This window comes from Chaetodon auriga, chromosome 1 (assembly GCF_051107435.1).
Source record: "Chaetodon auriga isolate fChaAug3 chromosome 1, fChaAug3.hap1, whole genome shotgun sequence".
NCBI lineage: Eukaryota > Metazoa > Chordata > Actinopteri > Chaetodontiformes > Chaetodontidae > Chaetodon > Chaetodon auriga.
The window spans coordinates 5,247,027-5,272,903 of NC_135074.1; the positions used below are offsets into that span (position 1 = coordinate 5,247,027).

General features: G+C 42.1%; 1 protein-coding gene and 1 long non-coding RNA gene across 2 annotated transcripts in view; one reads left to right on the forward strand and one right to left on the reverse strand.

Moving 5' to 3' along the window:
• tshz3b (teashirt zinc finger homeobox 3b) overlaps positions 1-2,628 on the reverse strand; it is a 39,889-nt gene extending 37,261 nt beyond the window's left edge. The window contains exons 1-2 of the mRNA XM_076734188.1: positions 2,212-2,628; positions 1,266-1,763 (exon numbers count right to left, since the gene is read on the reverse strand). Coding sequence (XP_076590303.1) covers positions 1,266-1,305 — 40 coding nt within the window. The 5' untranslated portion in view covers positions 1,306-1,763; positions 2,212-2,628. The remainder of the gene's footprint in view (positions 1-1,265; positions 1,764-2,211) is intronic.
• Positions 2,629-2,859: 231 nt separating this feature from the next.
• Positions 2,860-25,075, forward strand: LOC143322854 (uncharacterized). Its single transcript, XR_013077359.1, has 3 exons — positions 2,860-2,996; positions 3,166-3,263; positions 19,755-25,075. It is a non-coding gene; the product is annotated as an uncharacterized LOC143322854 (long non-coding RNA).
• Positions 25,076-25,877: the final 802 nt, after the last annotated feature.

Here is a 25,877-nt window from a genome sequence, read left to right on the forward strand (position 1 = left end):
TAGACAATCAGACACACACTGTTCTGGGGACATTAAAGTCATGTTTTCATGAGAACAGACAGAAAAATAGATCGAAAGATACGGATCGTATAAGACAAATATGGCTAAAAGAGTTTACTTCCTGTAATTTATCAGGATGTTTTAGAGTTAATCCCACTTCCCCAACAGAAAGCAGCAAGTGTCAAAGGCCTCCGTGACAGTCAGCTGACCCTAAGGCTCCACCAAACCGCTCCAGTATAGATCCTTAATTCCTCAGTCAATATCTACAAGCAGAGGAGGAGGCGCTGTGAAGGAGTAAAGAGAGGCAGAGAGCTATGGAAGATCAAGTTCTCTGAGGCGAGCAGAGAAAATGAAGGGAAGAAGGAGAACGAGACGGTTTTCTGACTGAAAACTGGTACACGGAGGCTGACCTGTGACCTTTCTGAGTGGTAATGATGATTGATCTAACTACCGGGTCACACCTGTAAACGCCCAAAACCGCCTTTCACGACATACGAGTAGAGAAAATATCCATAATCTAAAGACTAACAATTACTTGCGGCATTGATTAATAAGAGCCTTGCTTTCTTTTATTATTATTTTTTTTTTCTATTAAAATAAAATAAAACAAGTGAGACATCACAGTTTTCCACAGTCTCAGGTGACGTCTTGGTGTGTTCAAATCCCAAAGAGTTTCAATTTGCACTGATAAACAAGAAAGAAAAGCAGGAATGTGTTTGTAAAAGTGGCTGGCAACCGCAAATGTTTGACATTTTTACTTGAAACAACTACTTGACTAAGTGTTTTATTGTTTCAGCTCTACTACACACCATAGAAAGAACGATCTTTATGGTGTTAACTAATCGTACTTAAAAAAAAAATGGAGCTCAGGATCTGTGGAATTCAAAAAATTCTGATAAGAAACGATGATATAACGAAGGCACTGTTTAGTGTTTGATATTGCACATCAGCTGATTAGAATAAGAAGTACTGTGAGAGAATGATAGGAAAGGTCTGGTGTGAGAAGGCAAAAGTTGTGCTGTGGCTCTGCAGCTGTGGAAAGTCTATACAGAGTGCTGGATGTTGGCCCTTAGTTTACAGTGCACAACAAAATATGTTGCAGCTACATTAATGTTACTATGTGGGTGAGGGAAATATCAATGAAAAGTAACTGAATGAGAGAGGCGGGGAGGAGGGGGGGACACAAATAAAGAGAGGGGGAGAGAGAGAGAGAGAGAATGAGAGAGAGAGAGGTCAGTTGCACGCAAACCAAAGCCTGTGCTTACCTGCGGCGCGCCGAGGCGCTTGCTGCTTCCTCCGCGGCATGTCGGCTTCGGGGGCCCGGCAGGGAGTTCTTCTCTGGCCCCGGTGATCCGAGGTTGCCTGGGGGATCCTCGGAGCTTTGATACACAGTTTACCCCCCTGGGTGCGCTCTCAGGGCTCCCACATAGATCGGGGTGGGTGTGTGATAAGAGGGGAGGGTGTGCAGTTTTCGAACACAAAAATAAATCAGAGGAGAAAGAGCCAGCAGATGCGAAGATGGTTTAAAAAAAAAAAAAAAAAAAAAAGGAGAGAGAGAGAGAGGGAGAGAGAGGGGGAATTCAACCCCCGGTTGGCTGCTCTCTCTGTCGGTCGCTGTCTCGCCCGCTCCGACTTGGATGGACGCGGTGGGAGCAGGAACAGAGGGGGCTCCGCGGTAGAAAAACAGAGAAGGGACGTTTAAAAAGCGCCGTGTGCCTCCGTGTGATCCTCTTTACTTGGCGTCGGAGGCTGCAACAGGCAAGCTTGAAGGGATAAAACCAAATGATCGCGTCAGTCAAAAGTCCGCAAACAAGGGGACAACACATCAAGAGCTGACACAACTGAAGCCCTGCGCCTCCTCTACGGCTCAACCTCTCCGCCGCTGATAGGCGTCACGTAGCTCCCTGTCTCTCTCTCCCCGTCTCTCTCTCTCTATCTCCCCCTCGCTCTCTGCCTCTCTTACCCCTCTCACTCGCTTTCTGTCATTCACTGCCTTATTCTAGCCCCGTTTATTCCAGCACAGCGAGCAGGCTAATCAGAAGCTTTGGGTTATGGCTTGAAATGTGCGTAATGTCAGTCATATTGCAGATGGGTCTAAAGCGAGAAGCAGACATGCAGACACATGGTAGCCTCACAAAAACACACATATACAGTATCATTCACAAGCACGCACAGGCTGACAGCGTGATCCGAACGGAAATGCATACTTACTTTACGGACTGATCCTCCGCCGCGCTATCCATGAGGTTCTCGCTTTCCGTCCCAGTAATCACGCACAATTCAAAGCCAAGAGGTGGACCAGCTGAAACGTGCCTGAAACCATCTCATAAAATCCACTCGCCTCTGGCAAGTCCTGTTGGTGGTGAGCGCAAAAAAAAAGCCACATGCAGCTTTTTTCAGTTTGTTATTCTCAGGACCGACAGCAGAGGCGAAAAGAGGAGGAGGAGGAAGAGGAGGAGGTGACGACCGGGACTGGTCGCCCACACGCTGCCCTGCCTGGCACGGCTACGATATTTTGTCCGAGAGCGCTTTGAAAAATCCGCTGAGGGCAAGTCACACAGTCAGTATGTACGCGTGTGCGTGTGTGCGCGTGCGAGCGCGTGTGAGTGAGTGTGCGTGTGTCTGTGTGTGCGTGAATCGACGAGATACGTGCTTGATTGGGTCTCCCTTGTTGTAATAATGTACAGGAGGAGGAGGAGGGGACGGGCTCAGGCTGCTCCCATGCATGCAGGCTGGCTGGAGCGCACGGATCAGCCGAGCTCTAGCGCCTACTGCCAAACACTTTGTTGGCCGCTGATGGTACTTTTCTCCCTTTTTTCTTTGCGTGGCCTGATAGGAGCTATTTAAATCAGCCACGCAGCGAATCAGACGTGTCTCCCAACACTGCGCTCCGCTCTCCTTCCGGCGCCTCAAGTGACCGGAGAGGCGCAAAACCCTCACCAAGCGCTGCCCCTTTTACTGGCACTGAATGGAATAAAGTACTTTTTTCTTTACAGGTAAGCTCAAAATCCTTCCTCGTGTAGACCTAGGGTTTTTCAAATATTATCTGGAGATTTCGTTGCTCCTTTTCTCGTAGTGTTTCACCTTACAGCGAGGGATAAAAGTTTTTTTTTGGATTCAACTGAGTTGGTGAAGTGGATAAAAATATTCTCCTGTATTTTTCAGGCAATCCTCAGGGCGGAACGCGTGGCTCCACCGTGGTGAAAACAAAGGATAAAGGATTCTTAAAGAAGAGAATGGAAGAACAAGGGAGGGCAATAAGGGTGAGTTGCCAAAGGCTGTCTTTCTCCTGTCTTCCTTTGCGCCAGATGTGGTGCTGCTGCGCCTCGTCTCTCACGCTTGTCAATAGCTGGAGAAACAGCTTTCTTCGTCGGATCCGCCGAGGGAATCAGATCTCCTCAGCCTTTCTCTCCGTGTCGCTCCTCGGGTAAACCGGTGAGTCTGTCCGTTCCTCCTCCGTTCTCCGGGCTCGGTGGAATGGATTGCTGATTGGTGACTCTCCGCCGATCGAGGATGTTTTCGCCCTAATCTCGCCGCGACTATGTGCGCCGCTCCACCACTGCATGCCGTTAGATCCGCCCAAGCATCTGTCCGTCTTTCCATTGGCGCATCCATCAGTGTCACACACACACACACACACACACACACACACACACACACACACGCAGCTGCCGTGCGCACATTCCTTGCGATACTACAATACCCCCTCCCACCCCACAGTGTACACTCAAACATAACACTCATTCACACGCGCAAGCACACGCATCGCGCGCGCGCTCACGGGCGATGGAGAGCTCTCCTCGCCGTCTGATTGACACAGTCCACTTTGTGAGCGGCCCGTCATCCAGCGCGCTGCGTGTTTGTTTGGCATTTCCATTCCCGAACAGGAGTCCAAGTCTTTTTTGATTCTCGCAGCATTTTAATATCCTTCTCAATTATCTACAACAACAGAAAAAAAAAAACAAGTTCCACCAAGTCGCTGAATTTTGAAATATGGAAGCACTTGTACTTCTTCAGCATAAAATATTTTAACATTTTGAGGACGTGCTTTGCATGAACTAAATAAATAAATAAATACAAAATTTAAATATTCTTGCTCTATAACTATGTTTCTGAGAAAAGGGAACATGAAAGATGTCTGCTTAATAACCCGGATGTTTACCTGTTAAGACGTCAAGTCTGTCTTGTGGTCAGCAGCAAATTTAAAAACATTTTCATCTTATTAATCACCTGAAATCGACGAGGTCGCTTCCCAAACTTGTGTACATAAAGTCAAAATGAAAGAAAGTGGGTGTCATTTAATATGCTTAAAGTCTAAACTCAGTCAAACGTGACCTAAAGTGCTTGTTTTATTTTATTGCATTTTCTTATCAAATTAATGAATTTGAACTATTTTAGGCTTATGATTCTTAGATTTTTCTTTTGTGTAGGCCGAGCACACCTGGAGAGACATTCGGCTATGTCTCCTCCTGTTTGGAAATTAAACTTGGTCATCTGTGCTGTAAATGTTCTTAACCTGGCACACTGTATTCTCTAATGTGGATGTAGACGTGCTGACATGACCCACTACGCTTACCTTATAGGACTATGTCTGAGAGGGAGAGAGGGAAGGAGGGAGGGAGGGAGACAGAAAGAGAGAAGCTTTGATTTATACAGTTGCCAAACGCATGAATACACAACTAAAATGTATTAAAATAATTCTTTCCCGCTTTAAAGTCGTATACTCCTACACCTCAAAGCGTTAGACAGTCTTAGAAAAGCACGGCGGATTTAGGTCCTGAAGTATTATACCAGTCTGACGGTGAACTGGGTTAAGGTAGGAAGACGTAAGAGTGCGGTGTGTGCCAGATGTGCGCGCTGAGAGTGCATTCAATATGCGCTTTTAACTTGCACCTGATGATACATTTAGTCCTGTGGTAGCTGCAGAAGTTTAGGTGTTGTATCCTTTTCAGCCATCAATGTGTGAAATAAAATCACGACGCCAAAACTGCCAGAGAGACCCTGAAAACAGCAGCATGAATGTCATATATAACGCAGGCTAATACAAAGCAAGGAAATGGCTTTTTTTTGTCAGTGCAATCTAGTTAAACAGCGTGCTTTATTTATACGGTTTTTACTCCCATCATCATTTCTCCAACTACATTTTACTACTATAGAGGCAAAGTGAGAATATTTGTTTTAACCTAATGATTCCAATTATTTAAAATAAGGTCAGTTTTTCCCCAAAAATTACGTATGATTAGGAGATCAGAAGTGTGTGTGTGTGTGTGTGTGTGTGTGTGTGTGTGTGTGTGTGTGTGTGTGTGTGAGAGAGAGAGAGAGAGAGAGAGAGAGAGAGAGAGAAACACAGAGTAACAGGCACGCTGCTCATTCATCGCTGCTTCACGATATTCAAACGTTTACATAAACTTTCCAAAACATTTAAATGTTGTGATGACTTTAGCTGATGTACTGATCTTAAATCACTAAGAAGAAACACTGATCTGTGTAACAAAAAGTTCATTTAATAGTTTCATAGCAGGCGGAGACGTGCGCCATTTCATAGAAACTGCTAATATTACCTGAACTCATGGAACATTCTGGAATCGAAGTTTGTAGTTTCTTGAGATATTATTATGGGTCAGATTATGCAGGGGTTTTTTTTGTGTGTGTGTGTCTGGAAACCCCGCTGAATTATTCTCTCATGGGAAAAAAAAACTTTCAGATTATTGCGGAAGAGAACAAAACTTTATGTTTTTGACCAGATTTTTTTTTTCCGCACAGTGCAGGGGTGCGTTTCCTGATTTTTTTTCTTTTTTTTTTTCCAGCAGGGCAATGGTGATATCGATGTAGTAAAATAAATAGACTGTAATAGCAATTCACCATTATTTAATTTGATGACCTGCTTGTACCACACAAGAATAAATAACGCATTAAATTCAGACATTGTTCATTGGTGCCAGCAGGCCTGTAGGACACATATCACATATATGGCTGCGTCTGTGTCTGGTGCGTTTTCATGTTCTCACACATTAAAACTAAGTTGACTGAACTCTCGCCTTTGGATTCTCGCAACTGTGATACTCAGGTTTCAATGATGATATGAGCAGATTTAGTTCTTCTGTCTAAAGACAATATGTTTCGCACTGCGAAATTAATCTGCGGTGACACATTAGAGTTCCGCGCAATTATAGGACGCGGACTCCATAAAGGCAGACTCGCGCAGGAATATTGTGACAACCGCGTGGATGACTCATATACTTGAGTGTTTTGAGCTCTATTTTAAAGAGCTGTGGGAAATTGGTACACACGTGATGAAGTTAATCATGAACAATTGTAATGTTGATTCAACCATCAATTTAAGAGAGAAACGGAGAATCACTATGAGCGCGCGCGCGCGCGCGCGCGCACACACACACACACACACACACACACACACACACACGTTCAGACTCCTGTAGGCTTAAACCGAAGCCAATGCCATCTGTGTGTGAAAGTGAAACCTCTGTTTTACGCATAAAGGTCAGTAATTTATGCCGGTGTTCCGTCAGTATCCCCGGTGGTGTGTGTGTGTGTGCGTGTGTGTGTGTGTGTGTGTGTGTGTGTGTGTGTGTGTGTGTGTGTGCTGGCGTGCGTGTGTGGTGAGGGGGTGGTGGTGAGGGAATCGGGATCTTGCCTCTGTCTCCTGCCGCTGCTGTCTTTACGCACAAGTCGGTGCTCCAAAAGCCTCTCCACGGACGCACAGATGGCACGGTCTTGGTGCTCACGCTGGAGTGAGTGAGTCCAAATTCGATCATGTCCTATAGCATTGCTGTTATTTTGTATTTGTAATTGATTCAAGTTACACAGAGACCTCATCTACCCACGGACATAACGAGCGTGTTCACAAGACAATTCAATGTTTTTTTTTCTTGCTTTCTTTCTTTAAGATGATTTTAGTGACCTGCAAAATGCACCTTTATCACATGCATGCATCTTAAGAAAAACATCATTTTAGGTTCCACTCATACAATTTCTTCCCAATAATAGTACCAGTAAATGCGAGTTTTAAAGTTCCATGCTCTGTATTCCCTTGGCTGCAGGGGCTTTGTCACAATCCTGATTGGACTTTAGTGAATTTCTGCCACTTCTCAAAACGCAAATACACCCGTTCGGTTCAGTAGAAACAGGGGGAGGTTTAGAGCACAACTGCTGTGATTTATCTCCGAGCTCCACCACTCTACACCATCCGTGATTCACTCTTTTTTCTCTTCCCTTTTCTTCTTCTTCCACGATGATCACGTTGGCGTGGAGAGGCGGCGGGGTGCACCGGCTTCACGGCACACTGGTTTCTAGTAGACTGGATAAAGAGCCAGAGGGAGGGACAGTCCGCAGAGCAGCTTGGAAAAAAAACGCAGCAAAATGAAAAAAAAAAAAAAAAAAAAAAAAAAAGAGAGAGAGAGAGAGATAGACAGAAATCGTATGACATGCTGTATGTCTCCTAAACCCTAAACTATGGCACAGCCCCTGAATCCCTTCATCCGTCCTCAGCATGACCGAACATTTCAGGACAAGAAGTGGGACAATGACTGATAAGTATATGGAGGCTGATAACGACCAAATTAGCTCTGATGTGGAAGTTTCAGTGGAAGTTTGCTTCAATGATATTCCTCTTGAAAAAATCATGTCGCCTACTCAGACAGTAGGTCCAGAACTATTTCCCCCAAAACACTTAAAAAAATACAAACTCCTAAAACATTTTGCTATAAATTCTGTGAGGAAAAAAAAAATACTACAAACAAGTATTACTACGTATTTAAAAAGTTTGTCATGTGTCAAAAGAAATGCTTGTAGCCTATAAGTAGCTATGTGTTATTGGAAAAAAAAGGTAAAAAAAAAAAAATCTGTATTAATATGGACAGGCTGGAAGAAGTCCACGAGCCACCTTTAATCTCCCTTTAGTTTTATAAGTTGTTTTTTTTTTCTGCCCAGAAGTCTGCTTTTTGTCACCCTGTTTTTGATTTTCTTCCTCTCAGCCTTAGGCCGCGCCTGTGGCTGTTGGCCAAACCTCCTGCCTTTCCCACCTCAATTTGAGACAGACTGTTTTATTAGGTAGTGTTAAGGTTTCGTCGATATCTGAATGACCTCCAAAACTCATCTTCCCTAACTCCCTAACACAGTGCGCTGGTGGTGGTATTTGCTCAAAAAGAAAAAAAAAAGAACAGGCACCTATTTGCATGGAGAGAGAGAGAGAGAGAGAGGAAAAGGAGGCCAGGGTTAGACTCTCCTCAAATAACCTTAAAAGTTACAAACTTCCACCAAAAACAAGACAAGGCATTGACAAGAGAAGCTGAAAAAGATTGAGTGGATGCTCTCTCTTTCTCTCTCTCTCTCTCTCTCTCTCTCTCTCTCTCTCTCTCTCTCTCTCTCTCTCTCTCTCTTTCTCCCCCCTGTGCCCCCCCCCAACCCCTGCCCCCCACTGCCTTGTTGGGTGTGCTGCGGAGCTAGCAGGGTTGAGAGGGCAAGTGCTGACCAGCCCTCTTTCTTTCTCTGTCTGTTGTTACTAGGTCACCACACACACACACACCACACACACACATACACACACACACACACACACACACACACACACAGCCCAACTCAGACATACACGCACACATGCATGCACACGCACACACACACACACACACACACACACACACACACACACACACACACGCACACACACACACCTACCTCTCCTTGCGGTCAGTGTTGCCACCAGGGAGAGGGGTAATTTAAGCCCTGCTTGATGTAGCCTATTCATCACTGTCCCGTGGTCCACGCTTCAAAATTAAAGTCTGATCTACAAAGTTAGAGTGAAATGAGATAAAAAATTGGCAGAGGTCACCGAGGCCCCGGCCAGTCAAAACACCAAGTTGCGGCTCAGCTGGGCTGGTATGAGGTGCGGCTTCTATTATTTTTCTCTACATTTTGTGGGTTATTGGTTGTGAGCTTTGTTTTAAGGGAAAAAGTCAAATTAATTGAATGACTTGTTGGGAAGCCTGGTAGGTCAGTGGCCAGAACCTTGGAGGGAGGGCCAGTAGTCCTGACTGAGGCTTCATTAGCATAGCCTGAATCTGCTATAGCTATAGATTTATGTGGATTCTATTACCAATAAGACAGATTTGCAATTAAGTGGTTAATATGCTATGATAAACCGGTATATCTGCTAATATTGTGGCTAAAATGTGACAAAAACAGAAATGAAATGATTCTCAACACCCTTGGGTACAAAGGAACAACTTGATCACATAAAGAAAAGACACATGGTGGTTCATGATTAGTCTCAACTATAGTCACAACAACAAAATTACAAAATAAAAGACATTTTTGTCATTGAAATTCAAACCCAATATGTAGAATATTATTGAAGTCCTAACCCTTCCTTTTGACCCAAACCGGGCTTGCACATTTGGTGAAGGTGAATGAAGCTCTGAAATGAAGCATTGTTATTACAAAAAATACATTTATGTATTAATGATATATGCATGCATTATCTAGGAGGGTCAGTGCTGCAGAAGTATCCGTCATCACCGATCACAGATGAAGATCATGTGAAATTTTAGTCTGTTTAACCATGTTTTACAGCTGAGGGGTGGGAGACACAAACAGAAGTAATTTGCCATTTTTCTCCTGCGTCTGAAACATGTGAGCAGTTCAAAATCATGTTTATAAGCATATATTAAAAAATTAGCACAAGTCATTAAGGATAAAGCTGATAAAACAACGTAGCAAACGTTCTCTTTTTTTCAGCTGCTTCCGGTTTTTGCCAAGGGTTCCCATGACCCCAAACTGAACATCACAGTCAGATGCAGTGAAATGGCCATCAAAGCGAGCACCTTTAGCTCCCTTCATACACGTTTTTAGATGAGGAGGTGGAGGACGAGGGAGGAGTTAGTAAATTAAACCGTAACCATGCCCAGTTTTGCTGATATCTGCACACAACCCACTGCTCCTCCTTCCATGACTCACAAGCTAACGAGGCCGAGGGTTATCTTGTAGGATGATTAGTTTGGATTTCCGATGTACATATATGTCCCTGAATGTAGCATGAGGCATGAAAAATAATCTTTAAAGAAAAACAAAAGAAACAGACTTTGATACCTAAATACTCAGAAATATGTTTTTTTTTTTTTTAAACACACACAATCTCTATGAACTGCTAAAGTCCGATGAAGATAATCTTTCAGTTCGTTCCACTCTGTCTTGTCTCTGTATCTTTAAGTCATAAGCACAAATGCGGTGTTTTAGTCATACAGTAAGTCGTAAACTGAGAAGCAAATTCACAGACTCAGATATTTTTAGAAGGAGTAGGTATTTCTGAGGAAATGTTTGTGTCTAGTGTCTGATGCAAGTCTGATGAGTTACACTGTTTATCAGCATACAGTGTGACGGCACACTGCTGAGTGAGTCACTGCTTCCTCCTTACTGTGTACATGTGTGTGTTTTGTGTGCATGTGTGTGCGGAAACCAGGCTGACAGCTGCAGCTCATTACAGGCACTATTACTGATGGGGACTGCTGGGGGAAATTCCTTCTTCCACAGAGCAAACCACCCTGTTTACCACACACACACACACACACACACACACACACACACACACACACATTTTGCTTATTCATAAACCAGAGCTGCAACATCTGTAACTGAAACAAAAATTAAATAGAAACATTTACTAAACATTTACTCCTGAGTGAGAAATGATGAAAAAAAGAGGTGACACATATTGCATCCTTCCAGTTGCCGGAGAGTGAAAGACATCCCTCACCTGTGCATGAAGTATACTCGTCTACATGTAGTACACCGTAAGTTGTGTAGGTGTGTGTGCACGTAAACACACGTACACACACAGAGCCACAGGGTGAGCAGACTTAAGCGGAGATGAGATCACCAGAGCACTCTAAGCCTTGCTATATTGGCAAACAGCAGAGTCTTACACACACACACACACACACACACACACACACACACACACACACACACACACAGAGTATACAGTGTCCAGTGACGTTAATGAGAGGGCTGAAAGCCAGACACACATGTGCTAGAGTCATTAGGGAAGACTTCATAGCTACACTTCAGGCCACTACACTCCATTACTGTACTTCATTGGTTACACTGCTCGAAAATAGCGGTTTCTCAAAGTCAGGTTCTGGGACCACCAGGGCTCCTTGGAGAGCCCGAGGGAGTTTCTCTTTAAATAAAAAAAGACTGGTTACCTGTTTTTCTTTATCTAATTTACTTGAAGCAGTGTGTTGCAAGAATACAGTTATCCCACTTTTTTACCTTTCACAGTCTCCGATGGCGTGACTCTACCAAGAAACATTCTACATTCAGACGCAGCACTGTTCAATTTCTGTCATTCAGGTCCATTAAGCTCTTAAATGGGAAGTAAATTCACTTGATCAGACATCACAAAATGATAATAATAACAACAATAAATTGAAGGATAAAGTTGCAAATGCTGTTTTTCCTGTTGTAAATAAATCCAATGACTAGAACAAACCCACAACATTTTAGTCCACCTCTGAATACTTTCCTTCCCTTTCTGCTAACTTTTCAGCCCCTAACCAATTAGCTCCTAGTTAAAATGTCAATCTGATTTTAAAGGATCAAAAATGTAGTTTAGTTTTGTTTGAAAAATAGCTAAGAAATGCTCATAGGACTGCTGTGTGTGTATATATATAATTTTTATTTATTTATTTATTTATTTTTTCACCAAATTTTACTCAAACACAAGTAGTTTTTGGATTTATTGGAGGCCAACATCAGTCATGGATTAATGAAGCTGAATGAGTGTTAAGGATGCCAGGATGGTGTATATGGGACTATATTATGATAAAAGACAGCTACCTGTTATATTGTTATAAAGGAAGTTGTGATAAAGAGCAGCGGTTTACCTCACTGAGGAGTTCTGAAGAGTTTTTTTGGACAACAATGGAACTCTATGGCACAGAGAATTAAACTAAATCAAGCTTAGTCTTTTGTCTTTTACAGGATGTATAGCATGGCAGTAAATGAGTAGATCATCAGCATAAGGACAAAAACCGAACTAGTGGTCATTCTGTGCAATTGCAACTGAAATGTGTAGGCCATGAAACTGAAACACATGAAACACAGATTTGATCCAAGCATATTCTGCCATAACCCAATAATGACACACTCAGAGAGAGATGGAGACATGGTCCACTTCATGCTGTGACGTATCTGTTGCATTAATCAGCCTGTTAAATTGGAATGGGCTGCTTTTATTTATTATGTTTAACATAAGGATGGTAAGGACAGTAGTAGAAAGAGAGAGGGAGAGAGAGAGAGAGAGAGAGAGAGAGAGAGAGAGAGAGAGAGCTTCATTACAAACAAATTAAAAGAGAAAATGAGGTGATGCAATAAAGGAATGCAGTGAAGGAGTGAAGAGGAGTATTTAAAAATAAAATCAGAAGTGACGCAAGGGTGAGTACGGGATGGTGGAGTCTGATCTGCATCTCTGGCTTTAAAACATATTAACCTGCAGGCAGAATAATTCTGCCTTGATATTGCATTGATAGTGTAACAACATTGAACTTCACAATCCCCTCTCTATAAATACGGTGTTTCATACACTGATTCACTGGGCATTGCACTCATATATACATATATAACCTGCTCAGGTCACAAACAACAAGTCAACTACAGGCCCAACATTCAGAGACTTCTTCAAAAGACGTGTCTGCGTAAAGGTCGGAGCATCTTCCATTCTCCATCCTGTTTCACTGAAAAACACTATTCCAGATGTGATCCAACATGTGCATCAGTGACAGTGCAACTTTAGCAGGCTGTGTTTTACTTCTAACCATGCGAGTGACCAACTGATGTTTCAGAGATGTGTGCATGGCCTGCAGAGAATAGAGAGCGATCAAAAATGTTGTCATTCACTCCTGAGCTGTGCACATATCTGATGTGTTCAGTGTTGCTGGCTGACATGTACACCTACAGATACCTTACTTTCAGCTTTTGGAGGATCTGATAATGTGTGTGCTAGTTTCAAAAACTGGGGGAGCATATTTCCATATTTCATATTTTGGAGGGGACATGACCCCTGTCTCCCACAGTGATTGTATGCATGCTTATACCAGCTTTTCTTAATACTGGGTTTTTTTATGAAGCAGACCCACAGATAAGAGTTCAAAGCTGGGGTTCAGATTCATTGCAATTTGAAGTCACTCAGGCCACCAGAAAATAGCAAAATAACAGGAATGATGATAATGATTCATAATGAATCTGTATTCAAAACCCTGAAGAATAAATTAAATAGGTAAACCTCTTTTATGAAATACATTTGGTTCTTATTTCTGAGCTTTTCTTTTCTTTTTTCTTTTTACTGTTTTACTAATCTCACACACATTTGAGTGATTGTATTTTTAGATTTTAATTCACAAGAAAGATTCTTTAGAAAAGAGAAATGCACTTTTTGGCTCATACCAGCGCCTCTCTTCTGATAAAAAAGAACCCTCTGAGAGAGTCATAATCGTGTGCCCGTCCTGGACCTTTTTTTGAGGAATCTTTTAAAGATGTTATTGTAATATCAGTTAATCATCACTATATTCATTTTTAAACATTGAATGAGAACATTTTGCTGCCAATTATTTGAGCATCCAATCCGGGTGGACTGTGTTGTAAAACTAAAACAACTATTCATTCTGGCAAAGAAAGTGGTGTTATGTTGCTCCAGTATACCCAGGTCAGGACCTCTACATATATCAAATTTCCAAGTTTTGGGGGGGTTTATGTACTAGGTTTTGCTAGGTTGATGCTACATAGGTGTGTATTATTTTTATGCCAGATAAAAGTCCACTATCTCGTATACATGTTTTATCAAGACCACAGCAGAAATAAGAAAGGGGGGATGATACGTTTTTGAATCAATATGCATAACAATTCTTAACAATAATAGGCTGTAAAAGTTGTCTTAACTTTTAACCAAACTTCAGTAGCAACTGGCATCAAACTCTGCAGACACTCAAAGATAGTATTCACAGGCTAACAAGCCAGCAAGAACTACATTTCCTGTCTGGTACATTAACAAATCTGGTGGACCCGAAGCTCCGAGTGCTCTTTTTGGTAGGGGGGAGAGATGGCATGAGCAGCAGCCAAACTGAGTCAGGTTGAGTCAAGTTTTTGGGTCTGCAGTGCTGAACAATCTAAGCAGTGAGCTCATAAAGCTATGGCAAGCCCAGAGCGGAGAAAGCGTCAGTCACCACCACAGTCATTTCCCAAAGCAAGCAGAACTTTGTCACACCCTTTTTAACCCTGTGTACCGTTGTATGCTTCTATTTTGATTGCTGGCAATTTTTCAGGTAACATATAAAAGCTGAGTAGGAAGGAGAGGGTGAGAGACTTTGTCAGTGTTGGACTAACAGTGCGAGGACAAGGCTGTTTCCTGGAGGCAGTATGTACCTGTAGTGTGGTGTTTTTTTTGCTTGCACTAACTTAAATGAACTAGTAAGCACTGCACCTTCCAAACAAGGCTGGGTCCAGGTCTTAGTTTGTGGCCCCTCTTCTAAGGAAATCTCTGTCACTGCATACTTTGTGAAACAGGAAAACTGTGTGTGTGCTCAACCACAGGAAGTACAGTGGGTCAAAGTTTAACTAGTAGGGCTGTAAGCTGTAGTGGTTGTTTACAGCTAACAGTTCTAACTAATTTGTCTGTATATTTGTGTGTGTGTGTGTGTGTGTGTGTGTGTGCGCCTGTGCATGTGTACACACACATACACACACACTGTGTACACACACACACACACACACACACACACACACTGGGTAAGCCACTGGGTACACCTTTCGTGTCATTTTACAATGATCAGTGACAATAACAGCAATAATAAATACACTGCGTCCAGTGAGCAACGTCCAGTTACACTTTCTTGGCCTCATGTTTTAGTGTCTTAATAAGTGATGGCAAGGGGTCCTAACCAATTGTCCGTATGTGATGAGTTGTATAGTCTTAGTCTTACTGTCTGAGCACTCATTCTGAGATCACAGCAAATACTCTTATTGAGTACATTGTTATTATATCCAATAGATCCAACGTCTTCAGCAATAAAAACAGAATTCAAGTTGCAATGCTCCATAGTTTTCCATTTCGATTTAACCCACCTGAACCCCTCGTACTGCCAAATTTGAGACCTGAACCCAAACCAAGAGCAGAGGCCACATTTGTCTTTATTACATCTAATACTTAACGTTACCTCGCCTGTCTAATGCATCGTACTGGCAACAGTCTGTCTGTTCCCCTTTCCTCCTGGCTATAGTGTATACGTGCATGACGTGCATGGACACAGGACATTGGCAGAGTCAGAGGAAGAAAAAAAAGCTTACATTTAGAAAGCTTTACAAAACAGCAGGGTCAGGCAACAGAGTCATGTCATGTAAATGTATGGTGATGATTCAGTGCTGAAAGAGGCTTTCTTTTTGAATGGTCGTGATGGATCAGGTGAAACATGAACACAGCTATATTAACTCTCCTAACTTGCTAAGATGGTATTGCTGGCTATATACAAACAGCACTGGGTTACAGGAACACTGAGGAGTCAAATGCTGTTTGTTACAGGACGTATAGCAAGTGTATAGGAGCCACTCCACACTGACAGCTTCTGTGGATACAAATCATGCGCCGATACTCACATCAGCCAGAGCCGAGCCCAAAGCCACTTCAGATGCTCACGTGTGTTTATCTTACTGTGACATTCTCCCCGCTGTTATGCCAAAGTCTCCCTCCTCCACCCACTTCCACTCCAACGCCACCGTGTAGAAGATACCTGCTAAATGGAAAGAGAGACAGATTAATTTAATGGTGGTAGAGAGCTGAAGTGAAGCAGAGGAAGCAAGGAGAAGATGAGCACACACACATTTGTCTGCTGACGCTGTCCCACTTATGAGAGGCCCTGATGTGACACAAGGGACGTAATGTGTGAGGTTTAGGTTTGAGTGTTTGTGGGTCTTTACAAGAGTTTAGGGTTAGGGTTTAGTTTGTCATCATAATCCATAATGAACAAATATTTACTAAAATATGTATTAAAAGTATCTGCAAACACACACACACACACACACACACACACACACATATTGTTACGGTTTTGTTTCGGCGACTCAAAGAACTTGATGAAGGTTTAGGAAAGATGGTGGTTTTGATTTAATATTGAAAAGGCTGTTCTGAAAGACGCATTGACTTGTTCAAAAACAAAGTAAAGGAGAATCACAAATCACAATTTGCCTAAAGGAGCAGTCTTTTCAGTTGTGTCAGACTTTGAAAACTTTGCTCCAAAACATACAGGTGGTCACAAAAAATTAAAATAGAAGAGAGAAGATGTACATACAGATGCTTCATATGTGTGTTAGACAAAAGTGTTAGACAGTTCTCCTCCACCATCATTAAAACACAAAGTGAGGGAATCTTTAGGAAGAATTCACTTCATCCCTCTGATAGAGTTCCAGAGACTTTGAGAATGTATGACAAAGGGCGCTGAAGCTGTTGATGGTCCAACACCTCACTAAGACACCTTCCTTTAATTTGTCACCCATCACCAAAATTTGTGGAATTCAGTCAGATTTATATTAGGAAACAGGGCTGAGCAGGAGTTACAGTATTGAAATGAGAAACATCTGTCCATCAATATAAGATTTTTCATGAAGGGACTTAAACCATGTGTATCTCTCTCTCTCTCTCTCTGTGTGTGTGTGTGTGTGTGCATGCTTCCTCCCTCCGAACATGAACTCACACTGACCTTGTGTTGAAACAGCATCCATGCTTATGCACGCCGCTGCATGAACAGTAGATAGGACACAGTGTTAAACGCGGGCACCCTGGGGTGCAGAGGCCACAGTGTCTCCCTTACAAACTGGCGGTCAGGTGCCCCTGGGCCCCGCAAAGATGCTAGCTGACTTGACATCCACACGGAGCCATGTCTGCTCCACGTCTGTCTGAATTAGGGTTTCAGTGCTGGGCTGGATCGGCCGACAATCTGCCTTACCTCGGGGGAGGCCAGTGGAGAGGTCAATATGCTCAGATGATTCTCCCCTTCTGTGCAGAGCGAGCGGTCCTAGCTTTAGGATATTTAGTGACACAGAGGAGTGTTTACTGGCGCGATTTTCTCGTTGTGTCCCCTGCACCTCAAACGATGAGATTCTCATCGGTGCAAGTGATGACTGATGGCCGTGGAAATATGAAGCAGCGTCCTTGACATTAAACAGATGCTGACCAGCAGATCACCATGAACAGGCCTCCAAGGTTTTGGGCTCTCATTCTACTGTATGTTCCATGAAGGGTCTTACTGTGTGTTTGTGTGTGTGTGTGTGTGTGTGTGTGTGTGTGTGTGTGTGTGTGTGTGTGTTGTCCAAAAGGAGTTTGTGGAGGCTTTCCCTCTGAAGTGTCAACCTCCCAGAGAGAGGATCAAGTGCTAAGCTGGGGACTCAGGAGCTCAGTGCCTGGTGTGTGTGTATATGTGTGTGTGTGTGTGTATGTATGTGTGTGTGTGTGTGTGTGGTGGTGTGTCCAGCAGCCCTCACTTGTGGTTTTAGGGATTGAGGAAGTGATATAGCCTTTTATCTGTTACTGTGGATGAGCACAAGCCTGACCGGAGTCGGCCCTGCAAGGCCAATCCACACACTCAAAGGAAGGATTAGCGTGTGTATGTGTGTGTTTGTGTGTGCGCGTGTGTGTATGTGTGTATTTGGACATATAAAGGTGCATGAGAGAGCAGAGCCTTTCTCCTGAGGAGGAAGAGCAGAGTTGAAAGGTCAAACACACACGTGGGGGGTCAGTGAGCAGCCTGGCAAGCGGAACAGAAACACCATACACACAGTGTGTGTGTGTGTGTGTGTGTGTGTGTGTGTGTGTGTGTGAGAGAGAGAGAGTGAGAGAGAGAGAGAGAGAGGGGGGTGGGGGGGGGGAGGGAGTGAAAAGTGAAAAACATTAAGATAACTGTGTGTGTCTGTCTTAACCAACTTAAGCACTACTTTTAAGCTACTCTTCCTTGTATTACTCCGTGAGCACTTACATTTGGCCTGTGTGTGACACCATACCTGTGTGTTTTTCAGTGAATTTGCAAACTGACCCTCATGTCGTCATGAGCGTGCGATCTGAGTTTTAAATGACTGGAACAGCTGTTAACATAAAACCTGTGTCTGGTTGGTTGCGGTCAGTGTTTTTCAGTCAACAAAACGGATGATGAGAGTGTGCATGTCAGATTATTAGATCGCCTCATTTGAAAACTTTATCGAGGCACGAAGAGCTAAAACAATGTATTTGCGGAAAAAAAAAAAATCAAAGGTTAGAGAAAAGTACAAAAAAAATCATAGATTCATATATATTTTTTATTTTTCTTATTTCCTGTTTAAGTAAACATGTCACGACCCCTGGATTCATTTGATGACCTCTTGCCTGGATCCTGACCCTTGGGAACCGCTGGGCTAATGCATTATAAAAATAGACCAGTGCATATACCTTCTTCAGGGTGTTCTGACATGCAGTGAAACCAAACCAATAGCTGGTTTGAATGGAACTCTTTATTTTCTGTCAGAAACAATGGTATGCCCTTCATCTGGTGTTGACAGGGTCAATTTGAGAATTTGAATCTCTGAATTACACACTACCCTCTCACACTGTTGGCGGTGATGGCGGTGCCGGACATGCTGAATTTCCTCACTGGGAGCAACACTGACTGTTTTTTTTTTTTTTTTTTTTTTTTTTTTGTTTCTTTTTATCAACAACTTGTGACAAGAACTCAAGCTGACAGTAGTAGGAACAGAAATACGGTGCTCATAAGTATCCTACACAGAGAAGGACAGAGAACAGGAGCACTGTAACCACAGATTAAACTGAGTTCTAATGGCACATAGAGAGGTGTGGATCAGGTTCTGCCCCAGCTGCCAAAGAGAAACCTCACGGTGACCACTTCTGCTCTTTTTACGACATGCTGCATGTGTCGACATACAATGTTTTTGTGATCTGGATGGCACCAAAATCAATCTTTTTTTTAAATTTATTATCTGTGTTCCAGCTAATATATATATATAAATCAATTGTTATATATGTTGCATCTAGTAATAGAAAGAAGAAAGTGTGCAAAATATTGATAATTGCTCAGGATGAGGGTCTATTTGTCGCTGCATGAATGCCATTTAATTTCTTTTTTTTTTTTTAAATGCAGATCAATAATTTTACAAAGCAAAAAGACAGCAGTCACAGCTCCATGTGACAGACTTTAAGAGCATGTGAAAAAAACGTGGCAGTAATAGTGGTCATATCCATACACACTGTATTAATACCTGTGACTAAGTAAACACCATTGCCACCCATTTCATAATTATGCTGTGAAACCTTTCTCTATCTTGACTCTATTTATAAAACACAGCAAGCTCAGCCCGTCAACCTACGCAGTAACGACAGAAGCATGACTTACATTTACACTTGGGATGAGGCGATCCTCTCCGCAGGAAATAAGGATGTAGGGACAATGTGATTTTACCGTTCCTAATGTATTGTAGCATGGTTTATGTGGTTGTCGGAGGAGGCGGTTCATGTCGGGGGGGGCAGAGCTACCTGACAACGCAGGGAGAAATGTGCTAAAAGGCAAACCGTGTTTGTCGTCGTGTTTTCACAGCTAAGATCTAAACTACAACAAGAGTCGGTGTTACTGTGAGGAGGAAAGAGCGACACAGATTGGTGCCTCGTGGTCACAATCTCATCTCTCACTCTCGGCTTCTTCTTTGCTTTGCAGGTTCGTGTGCAGATTTGCAAGATCATTCATTATGATCCAGGGCATTGACCACAACTGGAAACCAACAACCTACCCGGGTATGAGACCATATGCACACACACACACACACACACACACACACACACACACACACACATACACACACACACAGGTGCAAAGAAACACACTCAAGTGTTAAATGGAGTGAAACCATCACTCTTTACTAAGTAGAAATTTCACTCATCTCTCCTGCCTCGTTCTCCTATCTGTCCATGTCATCCCTTACTACTCCACTTCCACATCACCCATCAGTTAGTCTCACACACACACACACACATACACACACACACACACACACATACACCTCTCTCCACATCAGCCATAAGTTTGTCCGACAGACACATAAATGTACGTCTCACATTCACGCACAACTCCTTTACATCACACGTCAGATCACCCCAGATTCACACACACACACACACACACACACACACACACACACACACACACACACACAATGCATCACACATCAGTTATATCTTTTATGCTGAAGGAGAGAGGGGATGTTGGCAGCGGGAGGGGTTGACAGGGGAGAAGAGGAAGTACACAGGAAGTACATTAGTTATCACTCCCATGTCTTCTCCACCTTTTCACTTCTTATCACCACCCGATGTCTCAGACCCCAGCCGAGCTGCTTCTCCGTCTCATCCCACCCCTTTCCTTTTCTCTTTCTGTCTCTCTCTTTCTCACACACGCGCCTCTAAAAATGACTTCCATGCTCCACTTTAGTGTCAGGCCCTAGGATCTAGATGACACTTGGCAAGCCGCAGAAGCCGCGAGACAACTGGATGAAATATTTAAATGAAAGACGGCAGGGGTAGAAGAGGTGAAGAAAGGAAGGGGAAAAAGAGGGAGAGAAAGGAATACAGGACAGAGGACGAGGGAAGGAGAGAGTGGTGATATTCAGACGGTGAGTAGAATGTGAAGGATTTCTTCTCTTGGCAAAGAGAGGGCCATGTGATAAGAAGTGCAGATGAATTGGCTTACATCTACAAAGTAGGCTGTAGAGAAATAAACCAATATAGTATGAGATCACATCGCTTTGTCTTGGATTCATCTGAAAGTCTCTGTATGTGTACTGTGCCAGCTAAGCTGCTTAGAGGAGGGCAATCAATCTAAAACACAAGCAAATGAAATGTAACTTTATTAGAGTCATTTTGTGACCTTAGAATTATATTCCATTTGACTTTTATCCAAGTAAATGCTAATGCTACATGCTCAGCGACAATGCTAACATGATGATGATTAGTCGGTATAATGTTTACTCGATTCTTAGTCTTTGTTTAATGTGCTAGCATGCTAACACTTAATAGCACTAATTAGTACAGCAGAGGCTGGTGGGAATGACAGCTTTGCAGGTATTTGGTCAAGGAGAAAGTTGGAAATCTGACGTGATTATGGTTCTATAGGAACAGTCAGGTAATCACCAAACCAAGAGGAACATCCAATATTTGTTGGGATATTTCACCCAGAGCCACATGTTTCAACCTCATAATGGCAATAGAAGAAAAGCCATCAAAGTCACTAAAAGTCATCATTTGGAAATCGTCAATGTCTTCACAAAATGTTGTGTCAATGCATCCAATAGATGGAGAGATATTCCTCTGGACAACTAAAAAACTCTGACGTGACACTGTATTAAAAGTATGAGACTCACCAAACTCATGAGAATGAATCACCTGATCTGTGGATATTGATATCTGGTGCAGATAACAATAGATATTGCAGTTATTTTTCTTTTTAAATTATTTTGTATCGTTGGTTTTGGAAAGTACTTCTCAAATAACAATGATAATGCCAAATCACAGTAATCCATCCAATAGTTCTACAGTCTGAAAATAGGAAAGAGTTTATCTACAAAGTCGTTCTGTGTCTTGGTTCTATAAGGTTCCAGCTGCAAAGCCAGTCACTGCTAAGACAGTACACTTGAGGACTAATGAAGTTCCACTTCTTTACTATGTTGCCTCAAGGCCCTGTGACTGAAGTTAAAGGAACTAAAAAGAATCAGAAGTTTTAAAAACTCAAGATTAATCTTGTTTTTTTTTTTTTTTTTTTCCCAGAGGTTATGAATGATACTGATACAAATGCAAACTAAGTTGAGAGCAGTGTTTGAAGTGGAAAAAATAAATAAATAAATAAATAAATAAATAAATTCTTGTACCCTCTTAATCACATGTTAATGTTAAATGTTCAGCACAGATTGGTCACAAACTTTCATGTATTTTGCATATTTTACTTTTCTGTAGTATCATATCTGTAACATGAGCTACTGAAATCTGAATCTTCCATTAATGTGGTTCAGGTGTCACTGAATGGATCTGGGATTTCACAGAAACATCAGTACCGTTGTTGTGTTTGTTGTGCACAGCTGGCTGAGTGTCACATTTCTTCCTTTGAGTTCATGAAACTCCTGCAGCATCACACAGCAGCTGAAACGATAAGTCCCTCTTTAAATTGAGAGGGTGGTGTATGCATTGACACACGTAGCGCAGCAGCCGTAGCTTTGGTGAGGATCTGACGGGAATTAATGTTCTGTGTTCTGCTGCACATCCACACAGGTCAGCTGTTCCACACAGATTCCAGGTTTATACAGAGGAACAGCCTGTAATAAAACAGCCTTTATGCTGCCCTGAGTTGCCAAAAGTCCAAGATACCCCCCCCCCCCCAGTGTCTGGCGGAGGATTTTGCCCTTGATTTTTACCTCTAGCTTCTACACAGCTAATGCTAATGTTTGCTTGCAAGAATTCCTATTTTATTATTAACCTCATGTATTGTTTAGTTAAGTCCAGACTTTTAAGAATCTTACATAAATGCAGGGTTCTAATGAAATAATTGCAAAACATTTTAGTGATCTAATGCTAACTCAGCAGAGTTTGTTTCTGCTTCGAACTCATCTACTGCATCAGACACCAATAATAACAGCGACTGCGTTGTCACACTCTGACAGCGATGACTGGAGCTTTTTGAGGCAAAGACAGAAGATGCAAATTTGTGAACAGAAAAAGGAAAAACAGCAGAGAAGAGGGACAAAGTGTAAATGTAGGACAGAAAACATGAACAGAAATTAGAAGAGGAACAGAGAAATTGCTGTTTTTAATTCCATTGTTTTCTACTGATTTATTTAAAATGTCACCGGGTATGTGTAACTCCTTTTCCCAATTCCTGATCATCAATCGATTATTGATTGATGATGATGATGATCGATGATGATTGATGATTATTGATTATTATTTTTCGTGCACGCTGGTGGTGCAGATGTTTATTTAAGGTGCTTGCGTGCATGTTTTTCACTGTGTGAGTAACCTTCGTGCATCATCTGTATGTACATAATTGTACTGTGCTGTACCTTCAAGCATGCGAGCATGGGTTTGTGTTATAGTACAATTTCTAACTCTGCATTACTGACTACTGATTGCTTCCATCGCTGTGAAGTTCTGCTTGCAAAGGACTGTGCTCACTCCCGAGCTGGACATCAGGCCTGTCTGTCAAAGACGTGGGGGAGTTTGTTAGGTTGTACAGGCAACAAACTTAATTGTGCAGCGACATAAGTGGATCAAATTTTGCTGTGTCCTGTAGTGTTTAATTAACTGGAAAAAAGTCAATAAAAATGATGATTTGAAAGGCGTTATGAAAGTGTGTGAGTTTGTATTTTACAGCAATCATTGTCCTTCATTTCCCTTGTGTGCAGAAATGTTGTCAGGGTTTTCAGAAACTGCTCCAGCTTTTTGTTACTATAAAGGCATCATGAATCACAGATTTATGAAGATGATTCCTTAAATAAATTGTAAAAAAGACAGTAAAATATAGAACAAATATGTAGTCCCTGCTGGCATCACAAAAAAGCACAGCCTGTCGGGTTTCAGACCACCTTCAGGTCATATTGAGTCAGGTGAATGACACACACACACATGCAAAGTGGGGGAAAAAGTGGCAGTACGTATGTGTTTTACTTTCATACTAACAACAGTTTCCGGTTATTGTAGCAAAAAAAAGAGAGAAAAAAATCATGTTCTTCATTATTTTCCAGAACAGATTCTGCACGCAGCAATGAAAATGCTAACGTATTGCCATCCAGTAGTTCAGAGTAAAGTATTACTTCAAATAAACATTCTGCTTCCCAGTGCAGGGCTTGGTGAGTAAATGGAATGGAGAAGGAACAGAGGGGTTTTCTCCTGCACTGATTGGGTGCAGATGTGAGCTCCAGTCTGGGTTTGGTTAAAGTCCTGCTGCCAGGAATATTCGCAACAATTCAATAAATAGAGCTGTTAGGAGCAAGGCATTTCCTTGTCACCATGTCAAGGTTTCAGAGCGGATGTTTCATATTGGGTGTTTTCACTCTGCCATTTGTGTATTTAATGCTTAGCTTATACACTCAGCTCAATATAAAACACTGTAACTCAAGAATGCTGCTATTGAACAACTGCAGGGACAGATTAAACTGCATGTTTGAACTGGAATTTTGACTTGGATTATTAATAATGGCTTTTGAATAGTGATACATGAGATTTTGAACTTAAGCTTTTTTATTTTTTTTTAACAGTATTTAGACACTCATTTGTAGTATGGGATGCAAAAGCATACCAGTGAAACCCACATTAATGAAATCATTCTAGATTTAACCCACCTTCATAATAATAACAATTGAAAAGCTTTTATTTTCTTATTTTGACTGTGAAACAACAAAACAGATCAGATCAGGAAATCAATTACATAAAGCATATCAGTAACACCATGATTTTAACCCCTGATTACCCCTGATTACCAATAGATTGTAAAATTATTCATCTGTCTGCTCAAATAATTTGAAAAAAAAGTGTTTGAGGAATATGAAACTATTCCTGTAATTGCTGAGAAGATTTTAATGTTCGCCTACACATATATAATAAAAAAAAATGTAATGCCAGCACTTTTCCAAACCCTAAACCCACCATCTGCACACATATATTCAGGAATATTGGAATTAAGTGCTTCAAAGGAGTACTGCCTAATTTAAACGTTTTTATTGATGCAAGTCAAATCCAAAATCCGTGTTTCGTAAATGAAAAAAAAAATAATTTCCTAATAAAGTGCAAAGAAAACAAAATGCTGCACGTCTGCTGCACAGGTGGAGTATTTAAGGTTGACTTCATCTGCACCAGCATCATATTCACACACATATGCATTCAGCACACTCATGTCCTCATCTCCTCCACTGCTCCTTCACAGCTCCCCTTCACTAATAATCTGCCTTTGCTTTTCCTCCCCTTTTTCCTCCCCCTCTTTTCCTTCCTCCCCTGTGCCCATCTGCGAAGCGATCAAATCATCGTATGGAGAAATCCTGGTGATCCAAGGGGGCCAGGCAGAAAGGTCACGGAGAGAGTCCGTAAAATGGATGAAGCCTAATGATTAGCTCAACCTTTACCTAATCAATAATCATTTATCCAACAATATCACCGGCAGCCATAGCCCCATTTGCCATTAACCTCAGCGGTGAGGAGAGAGGCAGTATTGTTTCCTCTGGCAGCTTTACAGCACTCAGATGAGTGGTAGGGGCTGGGATGGAGGCTTAAGGTTGGATCTCGATGGCTCAGATCCTATTAAGGGACTGCAGGTATTTTAGTGTAGCGGTGTCATATAATTACCCTTTTGAATGATTGACTGTGACACCGGCTGTTGAAATGGTAGAATCAGATGGCCTTTTTATTAAAGGATATAATAATAAAAAGGTGTCTTATGGACATTATATGAATTAATGGATGCGCTATTGAAATTATGCTAGAAACACCAAAAAGTGTCATTTGCTCCTGTCAAACCAAACTTTGCGCCAGAACAGCTCCTTTTTTCGCCCTCAGCTGCTCCATGTTGCTTTTTTGCTGCACTTTTAAGGAAGAAAATGAACAATATGTGTGTGTGTTTAATTCAGCTTTTATTGCTTTTTACAGCAAAACACTGAAAAACTGCAGTCTATTCTGCGACACGGCAAACATCTCTCCACACACTCCCTCTTTATCTCTCACACACACATGCAGCAGCAGCAGCGCTTGTCTCCTCTGTGTCTCCATGATGCCATCTTCATCATAACCTCTCCCTCTTTATTGCCTTTAA